General features: G+C 40.1%; 1 protein-coding gene across 6 annotated transcripts in view; it reads left to right on the top strand.

The window, feature by feature from the left end:
- The window catches only part of POLQ (DNA polymerase theta), a 57913-nt gene that overhangs the window by 24956 nt on the left and 20340 nt on the right, over window positions 1-12617 (top strand). For all 6 annotated transcript variants that reach the window (XM_056339633.1, XM_056339634.1, XM_056339638.1 and 3 more), the window contains 8 exons: window positions 1263-1456; window positions 1775-1899; window positions 3378-3621; window positions 4405-7577; window positions 8619-8762; window positions 9385-9578; window positions 11005-11245; window positions 12415-12608. In XM_056339633.1, coding sequence (XP_056195608.1) covers window positions 1263-1456; window positions 1775-1899; window positions 3378-3621; window positions 4405-7577; window positions 8619-8762; window positions 9385-9578; window positions 11005-11245; window positions 12415-12608 — 4509 coding nt within the window. The remainder of the gene's footprint in view (window positions 1-1262; window positions 1457-1774; window positions 1900-3377; window positions 3622-4404; window positions 7578-8618; window positions 8763-9384; window positions 9579-11004; window positions 11246-12414; window positions 12609-12617) is intronic.

Genomic DNA, 12617 nt, shown 5'->3' with positions numbered 1-12617 from the left:
AAACAGAAAAAAAAAAAAAAAGGATTACTTTTGTTTGTATTCTGGGGTAGAGACAGTGGTGGCAATAAATTTCTTTCACCCTGTACTTTTTAATTGCAGGAGCTTGTCTAATGTTATTTTAAATCAAATACACTGTTGAACAAAATGTTCTTGAGATTCCCTTCCATTAAGCTAGCCTAAAACACTTTCTTGCAAGTCTGTTCATTTTCAAGGCCGAAGGTCTGTTTGGTTTTGGTGTGGGTTTTTTTTGTTTGTTTTTGTTTTTTTTTTAAAGAACCAGTTGTTCTCCATGAGTTCCTGATGGGCTACAGGGAAATTATCTGCCATAATGCTTTTTAATTCTTTCAGGCTTCAGTCTTTCTACTTGTACAAACATGAGGCTGAATTCCAAGACCTTGAATTTTAGAAAAGTTGATTAAAACAAATAAGTATTCACTAGGTTAGGAAAAGAGTTTTTTCTTTAAAGAAAAAAAAAACAACAAAAAAACCCAACAAGCAACAAAAGACAATCCCCCACCTTAATAACTCTTGTTCTTCTCAGGAGATGAAGGGGCATGGATGATTTAAAACTACGTAGGCATCTGGTATTCTATATTATGTTAAATGCTCCCCAACAGCTGTTAGTTATTTTAAAATAATTAATCTTGCAGTGTATCAATACAGACATGAAGACATTTTGTCTCCTTATACTGAAACTGACTCTGTGCTCTCTGAATAATAACAGAATTTGTTTTCTGTCTCAAAGTTTGTGCATGCTCTGGATGGCTGTTTTTAGTGTTAATAAAAGCTGAGATTTCGTGTACTTTAGGTAAACAAAAGCTTCAATGAATTCTGGCAAAATCTATGTTCCTTCCTGTTTTATCAGATGCTGTGGCAGTGGCTAGTGTGATTGCTAGTGGTTTAAGAGGTTGATAGATATCTGTCAGTTCTATTAAAAAAAGAATAAGGTTCTGTTAAAGGGAAATAAAAATGCAAAAACTTAAAAATCTTCTAGTGGCTTGGATTTAGCCAAATCTGACAAAGATTCCAAATTGTTAAATCATTAGTACCTGTATGAGTCAGATCTTTTTAGTACAAATATTAAAAAAACTATAAGAGCTTTTACTTTCTTCAGGGTACGTGGTTATGACTCAGTGCCTCCGAGTAGTGCGTAGGATGCTCTAACCACATTCTCTAGGCCTAGGCTGCATTTTTGTTTACCCAGAGCTCTGTTCTGTTTGTTTCTCTGAAGCAGTTTTTTTGCATTGTCTTATTTTCTTTAGGTCACCCCAGTGTATGAGGAGTGGACCACAATTGATTGGTACCAGTTTTTCTGCTTATGGGAGAAGCTGCCTGCTTCAATGAAACGTGTGGCTGAGCTGGTGGGGATTGAAGAAGGTTTTCTGGCTCGCTCTGTAAAGGGCAAAATCACAGCTAAAACAGATAAACAGCATAGACAAATGGCCATCCACAAAAGGTAGTCACAAATGGGTGTGAATGTGCAAAGACTAGAGGCTATAACGTGTGTACCGGATAGGCTCTGTGTCTGTTTCCAGGAACTGGCTGTCTTGTGGAGTGAGCTGATAGCTCAGAGAACCTGGACCAGGTCTGCTCTGGACTGAGCGCACTGCTGGCATGAGATGTTTGTGCTGATGTTTTGGGAAGCCATCTTCTTTGTTTCTTTTGTATGCTATGCTACAGAACCATTCTGTTCTATGCTAACATAGTGCATTTTGCCATGTACAATAATGTGCCCTGGATGATTATTTTATTTCTGTATGTCCTACTTCTGCAGGTTTTTCACCAGTCTTGCCCTTCTGGATTTAATCAGTGAGGTCCCCTTAAAGGATATGACCCAGAAATATGGCTGTAGTCGTGGCCAGCTTCAATCCTTGCAGCAATCTGCTGCCACCTATGCAGGTGAGTTGTCTGGGCAAAATACCCCGGGAATCTTAGGCTAGTCTTTGTTCTTTCCTTCCAGATATAGTGATAAGATAGCCACAGTGTGGTACTAACAACAGTCAGTGTTGTAAAACCACTTCCAGCTTTACAGCTTGATCTGTGGTTGCCCCTGCTTTGAGGTGGACCCACAGAGCGTGCTGTGGGAAGGGGACCATCTTAGTGGAATCAAGCAGTACTGTAGCATGCTGAGGTATGTGGAAATCATCTGTATATGTGCAGGAATATAGTTTGTTCAGTACTAAGTATGGAAATAAGTACAAGTCCATTCTGAAGTTTTCCTCTGTCAGGTAAGAGTACCTTGCAGCATGGGTGAAGTTTGGGGTCTTTAAGACTTAGCATGGCTTTCTCCTGGTTGCCAAATTAATTGGCTAGGTAGTATAAGTTTATAGTTTTCAAAACAGGGTGAGTAGTTTCTGGGTCATTTATCACCAGATAACAAGAGGTCTGATAGCTGTCACCTTTAACTTAACTTCCTTAAGAGGGCTGTGTAGGAGCAGAAGTAACAGCCCATTGTGTGACTGAGATTTTTTTTTCCTTTTCTGTTGTCTAAGTCCTCCATTACTCCATAAGCAGGTCTTCAATTTTTAAGACAGTTTTAGCTCAACTTGCGAAACCCTATGTGTGGGTGCAGCATGAGTCAAAGCCCTAAAATGAAAAGGTCACACCAACTGATGCAGAGTTGTTTAAATTAATTCTGGTAGTATAAATAACTTTTTGTCGTAGCAGTTTCATAATTCTGTATTCCTGGTGTTAATAATTCTCAAAAAAGTAAATTGGGGAGTAAAATGAACTGTTGACATGACGTATAGTTAAGAGATATGATAAAAATTGTATTTTATAATCACTGTAAAAATAGTGAGGGGTGCCGTGTGTTTCAGTTATTTTCATATTCTGTAGATGCAGCCTGTTGAGTAAGAAACTATCTTTTACCTGCGCTTTTCCTCCTCCTGTGCACTGGGACTGCAGTTGTAACCTTTATCATCAGCTTTGCTACTTCCTGTGACGCTGTCAGTAACTGAAGGTTTGCAGACCAAGTTCTGCTCTTATGGATGTCAGTGCTGGCTTCCCTCAAAGATCTGTGGCTTCTCTTAGTGCCTCTCATCACTGCTTTTTCTGTCTTCTTTTTCTTCAGTGTGTTTGCTTCATAGGACTCCTGTTACAGGATATGCATGTGCTTCACACTTTCAGGATTAGCATCTTTGAAAAAGCAGCGTCATTCAGAATTTCTACCTCACTGATAAACTAGTCAATTCTAGATTAAGTGGGGTTCTGCGAGACCAGCTCCTAGTCATAGTTACAATAAACATGTTAGTTTCTGTAAGTAATGGGAAGGTGAGAAATGTGAAGTGAATGCTGATTCAGATGCAGGGGAAAAAATGGATCCAGCTTAGAACTGGAGCTGGAGTTAAGACGCTGATGTAACTTCTGTGTTCCAGGAATGATAACGGTTTTCTGTAATCGACTGGGCTGGCACAACATGGAGCTGTTGCTCTCTCAGTTCCAGAGCCGCCTCACTTTTGGGGTTCATAGGGAGCTTTGTGACCTGGTACGAGTGTCTCTGCTGAACGCACAGCGTGCTAGGATGCTTTACAATGCTGGCTTTGTCACAGTGGCTGATCTTGCTAAAGCCAGTCCTGATGATGTGGCAACTGCTCTGAAGAATTCGGTACCATTCAAAAGGTGAGAAATCAGTAAGTCCAGAAGTCAAGTAAAGGAGTTTGTTTGTAAGGTGAAGGATTACAGGATGAAACTTGTAATAAAATTCAGCAACCTTTTGGGACTTGGTACCAAATGTTAGTTAGAAATAACTTGTAGGTCTCTTTGAACACAGTCATTCCATGATTATTTTGAAATTAATAGAAGCATCTTTTATTTGCAGCGTTAAGTTTGAGAGACCTAAATTTTCTTCTTACTCATCTTTTCAATGCACTGCTTAGTCCTGGGAGAATTGTTAGTGCTTTCTGGAGACCTTTTGCTGCCTCTAAAAGGCAGCCCCACCATATGATCAAATGAGTTCATGAATTATTACTGTATATCATTTGAGATTCTCTTGTGATTTCATATTAGTGCAGTGACAAGTTTCCTTGATCAACTACCTGTTGGACTGTGCCATGACAACTGTCTGGTTCATGCTCCTGAAGTTTCCTTTCTTTGGAAAACAGTGCATGGAGAAGGATTGATTCAGACCTGGATCTTGCACTAGTAGGGAGTTGGGAGTCACCTGGGGTTCATGTTTGGACACACAAACCTGGGAATGCTTCTGGGGTATGCAGCCAGTAATATCTTACATTGCCATCAATTCACATACAGAAAACTGAAATAGTTATTTCGTGTTAAGTGCATTATATTTTGAATATAGTGCTTCTGTGAGACTGTGAAGCTAATTGAAATGGGAGCAGAGCAGAATAGTGCCAGTAGTTTGCGGTGTTTGTTATTTACATCTGTCTGTTACCTTTCCTATAGTGTTCGCAGGGCTATCGATGAGGATGAAGAATCAGCAGAGGAGCGTCGGACTGTGCGTAGCATCTGGATGGCTGGAATGAAAGGCTTAACTGAAAGAGAAGCAGCTTCCCTCATTGTGGAGGAAGCCAGGGGACTTCTCCAGCAGGATTTGGCACTGATGGGAGTGCAGTGGAACCCAGAGTCTGTCCTTGAGACCGATACATCTTCTGTGATCAGCAGTAAGTCAGAACTGGAAGACCGACTACATAGATCAAATGGAGAGCAGTCTTCTGAGTCTTCAAGGGTGTTAAACAAAAAAGGGTACAGAGCTGAACATCGTAATGGCCTTGGTTCTCAGACTGGAAACGTATCAAATATTAAAAAGGGATATAAAAGGCAACTAAGTGACAGTACAGAAGATTCCAGATTTGGGAGTGAAGTCCCAGGCAGGAGACAGGCTCGAGCAGAGGAAGGCAATGATGATATTGTGTACAGTGCTCGAAAAAGGCCATATATGTGCAGAGATAATGAAAACGTAGAGAGAATTTCTCTGGTCAGAAGTAAGATGGATTCCAGGAGAGCAATTCCAGAACTCCCTACTGAAAAAGGAAAAACACCAACATTGAGAACAAAGTCTTCAGCCTCTAGATTGACAAAAAGTACAGACATGCACTTAAACCAGAATAGGAATAAAAATACTGCTTCAAAACTGCAGAGGTCGCTTCTTGAAGATTTAAATATACTTAGCATAGACATACAAAAGCCTCCTGCTTTCCACTCCACCACCTCTACAGATAATTTTTTTTCAGACCAAAATAATAAGGAGTTTATGGAAACAGGGTCTGTAACTCATAAAGTCTCAGATTCTGCACATATGGGAGAAATTAATCTTGGGAGGAAGGATAAAACGGAAGGATTATGTATAGAGCCTACCACCACTAACGAAGGCACGCCTAAGGGGAGAGCATGTTTTCAGGCACCCGTTGCATTGCAGGGTACTCTGCACATCGGTGTGGAGACACATAATATTATAGGAAGTCTAGTAATACCTGGTAGTGCTAGGACACAGAGAGATGAAAATACTGATGATAAGCAGAATAATATTAATAAAATGCAAACAGATGCGAGCTGTGCTGAGGTGATGGTTGGTAAGCAGCAGATGGCTTTAGACACAGTTCATGGTAATGTAACTGCTAGCTGCTCTGGAAGCGGACATGTCTATTGTGGCAGTAGGATACAGAAGCCCGTGCATTTTTGTCCAGGTGAGGATAAATTGTGCCATATTCAGATTCAGAATGGTGGCAAAAATGGGAGTGTAAAGCCCAATGGAATATTGTTACAAGCTGGAGCACTGCAGAAAGCCAACAGTCATCCTAACAATTTTCCGACAGACTCTCTAGTAAAATCCAGAGGCGTTTGCAGTGCAGATGGTGCTCAGAATGGTCCATCCTCTGATCTGATTTCTGACTCTAGAGACTTTGAAGACAGTTTCCAGTTGGATACTCAAACTGAGATGATAATAAAACAGGAGGGAGCAGCTGGAATCACAGGACAGCAGGGAATACAAGGTTCAGAACTGGCAGCAATACCATGGCAGAAAATCTCCAAGAAACTATGCACTTCATGGACTGAGAATGCTACTGATGAAAGGCTGGCTGCAACAGTTAGGAAACTGGGCTTATCGAGTGTTGTTACAACAAATAATGTTAAAAAAAACACAGCTCAGCAGTGCAGTGATAAATTTTTGGAGTCTGGAGGCCTTAATTTACAGCCTGTAGCAAAGGAAATCGAATCCGCACCTTGCCTTAAAGAAAGTGATTTGACAGTGACTGACTCCCAGCTACACAGTTTTCTAAAAGGTTACCAGACCCAAAATTCAGTGAAAGGGGACAGTGTGTCTGAAGGCCTTAATAAAGCAACGTCCCCTTTTGGTAGGGAGCACATTGTACAAGTAGAATGCCACCCTGTCCCCGACACAAGCCTGAATATGAGCGATAGCTTGCTGTTTGATGATAGCTTCAGTAATGTCGGTGACCTTTCAGCTGTTCGCATCATGGAAGCTGACAGAAAGGACCCTGTGGAGAAGCAAGAGGCTTTGCTTCCTCCAAATGGTCTTTTGCAGAACCTAAGGCCTGTTCAGAATAAACTTGATGTCAGTGGCAATCAGAAAAAGCATGAGGATCCTGTGCAGCATAATAATGTGTCTCTACCATTCTCTGATCTAACAGCTGAAGTTTTAGATCATGCAAACTCCCCATCTTTTCTGGAAGATCTTCCTTTTACATTTCACAGTCAGTCAGGATTAAGAAACCCAGTGATTTGTAACGATGACCCCAGACCAAAGGATTTAGTAGAAGATCAAGTTGAAAAGCTCCAGAGAAGTCAGCAAGCTTTAGACAAGAAAACCCATCCAGTGGCGTGGACTGAACACTCCCTTGAACTAATAAGCCCAGGACTGCAGGATGTATTAGACAAGTGGCCTAGTCCCTCAGGCATTGAACCTGCTTTAGTAAGCTCCTGTTTGAAAGAAAAGTTGGTTGCTCCTATTGTTAACCGAGAGCCAGATCCAGTTTTTGAATCTGACTGTTGTCAGCCACAGCCTTTGCCCACTTGCCAGGATTTAAAAAGCTCTTTCAAGGCAAAAGAAAACAAAATGGAGAACTCAGATCTTCAGAAAACAGACTGTCTAATACTTCAACTCCAGGAAAGCAACAGAACATCCTGCCCTCCACCAGACAGGCATAACGAGTTTATTCCTCCAACACCCCCCAAAGAGCTCTTTCCAGAGAGTTCTGCTTCTCTCTCTGTGAAATCTGCAAGGGAGAGACAAGTCACCTGCATGAATGAAGGGCAGCTGTTTCAGCCAGAGCAGAATAGAGAGGGCAGTGCAGAGCAGCAGGTAAAAACATCCCAGGTCGATTTTGGGAACGTAGGCCCAACTGAGAATGATGAGATAAAAGATGATTCCACCGTAGACGAAGGCTTTTCACTGCAGCTATCCCAGGATGTTTTTCCACTTGTTCCCTTAAGTGCTGAAAGTTTCACTATTATTGATGTAGCAAGTGACAAAGCACTTTTCCAGACGTTTGTTGCAGAATGGAAGGAGAAGAACAGATTCTCCATCTCGGTGGCGTGCGAAAGAACAAAATGTCTTTTGTCTCCAAAATCAACGATTGGTGGCAAATTCAAAAAAGGTCAGTTCAGTGTTCCAGTGCATTGTTTTTTGAACAGCAGGGTGGCATCTTCAGCTTAAAGCAGGAGTGGAGAAGGAAAGGGTTTGCAAAAAAGGAGGAAAATAGCTGATATTAATTGAATATTATCAGTCTCAGTAAAGCAAAGGACCCAAGTGTTAGTAGAGGTTGGAGAATTTGGTGTCAGTCTTTTCACTGGCAGGTCTTTGGTGATAGAAATTAAGTGTTAGCGGCTTGTTTGTATGTAAAAACATGTAAATATTGGTAACATTTCATTGTGTATCTAATTTTGAAATGGACTTACATTGTGCAGTCCCTTTATCACCTGTATCTTTCCATGTCATAAACAAGTTTTAGCATATTGTAGAAATGAATAATATATTTAACAGTAAACTGTACAGATTGTTCAGGGTTTCACTGAGCAGTGGTACTTTCAGGACTGCCTCTGAACCAAGGTCAAATATTTTCTAGTTTGCAAGAAGTAAACTTGGTTCAGTATATGCATGTGTGAAATTCAGATCAATGTCTGGGTTGTTGCAATATTGCTGCTTTTTTTTTTTGCACAGAAGTGTTCGTATGCTGCAGTTTTCTGCTGCTGTATAAGCATACTCTTCCTTTAAAATAACAAGATAAAGCAGAGTCAGATTCTTCACTGTCATATTGCCATAACAACAACAAAATTTCTTAACTATCAAAATATATTTTTGACAGACAAATGTGAAATATTTTATTTCAGAGGGAAATAAAACTCTTGAAATAAAACTCTGTCTCAACTCTTGAAGAGATTGCTGTGAAAGGCCAGACTTCTATAAGGATGCTGTATGGGTGGTTGCTTCTTTTAAGAGAAAGTTTTACTATTCTGGAGTTTTGCTATATTCCCCCCCACCCCCAAAGAAACACAGATTTTTCTACCTATAGATAAAAATGAAGGTATATATTCAACTTGTGAGAGATTTAGATTCAACTGAAAATTTACATTTTCAGGATCTAAACTGTATTTATAGATGCCATTTTATAATTGTAATTTTAAAATTATTCCTTTAGCAAATTCTCCTCAGTGGACGAAAGTTAAAGATGATGGATTTCCTGTCCAAGGCTGTGAAGACATCTTGGTAGTTGGACTGGCAGTATGTTGGGGTGGAAGAGATGCCTACTATATCTCTTTGCAGGAGATACAAGACCAGACGGGTAAGTGAGCAGACAGGCTGTGCTGTGTTACATGACACTGCATTTCAAGAAAGCACCTTCAACAGATTTGTACTTGAAAGTGTTTTGAGTGTCCCGGACCCAGCTCAGTTGTGTGATGGAGTAATTTACCATACTACTCAGCAGTCTTAAGCGTTCAACATTCTTGAATGTGTTGCTGTGGATACATCTGTTCTGCTTGTATAATAAGGCTAGGTAATTTGCTCAAGCACTGGACTGCTAAGCATGCATATGGCTAAAATGTTGCTCACTCCCATGTTTTGTTCAGCTTACTTGCTTTTCCTCTTTTAACCTTTTCCAATTATTGCTCTCCAGAACAAATCTGATGCTAGAATGCTGACCATAACACAATCTGTGCTACCTGCTCATGACTAGGGTTTAATTTCTGGCTATCCTTTGTTTAGTAGTACAGACACAGCATATTGCTTTTGGGAGCCTTCTCTGGTTTGATAAAACACGTAATATCAGTGTAGATTTATTTCTGTTTGTTCACAGTCCAGCTGTAGTTCTTGTGCCTTAGATGATTGCTTTGAAGATTTTTCTCTTGCCTTTCTTATCACACAGTGGGTAAAAAGATGGTTTTTCCTTTTATTTTCTGCCTTAGAAATCAGTATGAGTTTGGCACCACCACCTTTGGACAAAAACCTATCTGTAACAGAGAGACTGTATCATCTGCAGCTCTACCTGCAGAAGCCCAAGCAGGAGCGCTCACTTGTCATGTATAACTTCATTCAGCACTACAAGACTCTGGTGATGGCTTGTGGCATCTCCTTGGAAGGAAGTTTTGAGGACCCAAAGGTTTGCAGGATTAAGAATTTTCGCTTGGGTAAAACTGTAAATTTAAACATACCAGTGGAAAGATAGGAGTACCTTCTGGTACTTTCCTTCTGTTATTTAGATTTGAATATGCACACCTGTCAGGGGGTTTAGGGACATTTTCTTCCAGTGGGAAATCTAGAACAGTATTTAGAGGAGACTTCTTTTCCTGTTTGTTCATGGTGCCCGCAAGAGAAACAGAGCAGGTTCAGTGATAGGTTAACACATTAGTCTTTCACATCTGATTGCTTGAGTGAGGAGGATGAGGTTAAATCTCTCCCCTGTCCCAATGGACAGGACGGAACTCTTGTTTTGAAGAAGCCTGGGGCTGAAATGGCAGAAGTGCTTCTGGTCAGATTATTGATTCTGAGAGCAGAAGACTTTGTAAGCAAAAGATTTACTCACTATGTGTGTGGACCACCTTGCTACTCCTATTTTCTTAAAACAGAACAAAGTTTACATGTAATTACCAAAGGTTTGGGTACCACTTATAACTCGAAACACTAGAAGGAGGTAAAAGCACCTTCTTGTCCTTGTTAGGAAGAGCTCTAGATGCATAGAAATTTCTGGTGTTGAATTTGAAAGGTTGCATCACACATGGGCTGAATAGCGTCATGGTGATATTAAAGTCTGCAGGTAAATAGCTAAGGTGTTCAACACAAGGACAAACTTAGCTTTTCATGGCAATACATAGTTTTAGGGTAAAATTAAAGAACAATAAAAGTAGCACCTTTCCCTGCAATGTTCCATGTATTAGACGGAGACATACTCATATTTGTTCATTTTAGTGGTGCAATGAATATATACATACACACACATTCATGCAACCTCCCTCCATATATGTGTATGGTTTTCTGCTTGCATGACAGAGACAATGCAGAAACCTGTTTCATCCTATTTTGACACAAGAAATTGAAATACACAAAATTGCTTTGAAGGCAGTGGGAGGTATGAGGCTTACCACAAATAAAATTTGCCTTGCAGAATTCTTGGTACTAGTGCCGATGTACAAAAAACAGGAGAGCTCAGCTTGATCAATAGCAAGTTCTGGTTTGTAAAAAATTAGTTTTCAGATTAAAGGTGTTTTGATCCTGATTTTCACATTTAATCTTCTTTGTGTTAGGTTTTAATAAATGAAAAAACCTGAGGACAACACTTCTAGATGTGTTTAGTTGACAGAGGATAAGGTTTTCAAATGTGCGGAACTGACTGAGCGAGAGTGATGCTTTTTCAGTGACTTATGCCCTCTTGAAGATTTTATCTGAAATAATGTAAATCTTATACAAATTATTCTAGTCTGCCTGCTGAATCAAGAAAAATTATCTGCACTATAACCTTGCATTAAATATTTACATTGTATTATGACTAAAATGTAAAAAAAAGTCTCATGGAGGTCTCCCTTTTTAAGGTTGCATGTTGGCTGCTTGATTCTGGCTCTAAGGAACGTACACTTCACAACATGGTGACTAACTTTCTCCCCAACGAGCTACCTCTACTGGAAGGGGTAGGCACCGGCCAAGGCGTGCAGAGCCTGGGGCTTAGTGCCAGCGGAGATCGTTCGGGGCGGTACAGAGCAGCAATAGAGTCTGTGCTTATCTTCAATGTCATGAGCCAACTCCATAATGAATTACAGAAGCAAAATCTGACAGGTAAAGAGAGCTCCTCCACTTGGGGGCAAAGATGGAGGGGATAAAGGTAGCTGTGCTACCACAGGCTGAATGAACGGTGGAGAAAAGAGGAGATTTGGAAGTTCTTATCTAAGTATATTCTGTGGCAAAATGTTCATTTGTTAAAAGAGAAAACTTCCCTTGGAGGTACATCTGTTTTGTCAAAACCCCTAAATTAAGATATAATTTTTATATCCCAAATATCCACCAGTTCCATCGGTTAAGGCAATAGCAGAGTCTATTTTAAGGCTGAATCAAGCAGATCTCTACCTCCCAGGTGAGTGCCCCGGCCTTTTTGAGGGGACTTATGGGTCTGTCTGTGGTTTTTCATTAATGTTTTCCAAAGCTTTTTCATTTCCTTGTCAGAAGTTTCTAAAATCCTTGGATGTTTTCTGAAGGAGATGTCTTGCTCTTTAGCCTGCCCATATAAACATTGTTTGCCGTATATGTGTTGTGTCCATGAAACTGTTGTGATCCCATAGTGAATGAGCCAGTATGTTTGCACTAGCATTTGCTGAGTGCTTGTCTTTGTTTAAAAACAAGCAAAGAACTCCCCCTGCGCACCAACCCCCCCCCCCCCCAAAAAAAAAAAGCAGCTCATACCTATTGGTGGGCTTTGTGGTTGTTCCCCCGAAACTGTATCCAAAGCCTAAGATTAGGGGCCAGTCTCACTGAAGTCTTCTGTTGCAAGTTTACTGCATCGTTAATGATTGTGATGTCTAAACATTAGAACATTTTAAAAAGTTGTGGGTGGTGGAATGAAAGTGTATCAAGTTAGAAAGCCTTACATTATATGCATTTATTTTATGCATTTACATTATATATATATATACATACTTGTGGTTCATAAAATGTCAATATACAAAAAGGCATGTATTTCTTAGAAAAAAAATTTTAAGTTTTTATTCTCTTAAAATTCTTTTGTGATAAAAAGTTCTGGAATACTTATTATGAAATATTTCTTACTATAAAACATTCCAGAAACAGAAGTACTTAAACTGAATCTATACTGAAAGATTTCAGTGTGTCAGGACATTCAGGATTTTAAAATCTTGGGGATTCCCCAGTTGTTGTTTTTTTAATCTGTTGTTCTGCAGTTGATCTATTTTTGACGTATTAAAAGTTTTTCTTGGGATTTGTACTTACTACAGATGTATTTTCTAAAGTGGAGATGCCCACCCATTACTGCCTGGCTCTGCTGGAGCTGAATGGCATTGGTTTTAGCACGGCAGCGTATGAAACTCAGAAACAGGTCATGGAAGCTAAACTGAGTGAGATTGAGACCAAGGCGTATCAGCTGGCAGGCCACAGCTTCTCCTTGACGAGCCCTGATGACATTGCAGAGGTAGGTGAG

Source organism: Falco biarmicus, chromosome 5 (assembly GCF_023638135.1).
Source record: "Falco biarmicus isolate bFalBia1 chromosome 5, bFalBia1.pri, whole genome shotgun sequence".
Classification (NCBI taxonomy): domain Eukaryota; kingdom Metazoa; phylum Chordata; class Aves; order Falconiformes; family Falconidae; genus Falco; species Falco biarmicus.
The sequence above is the reverse complement of the archived record's forward strand: the minus strand, read 5'-3'. Positions and strand labels throughout refer to the sequence as shown.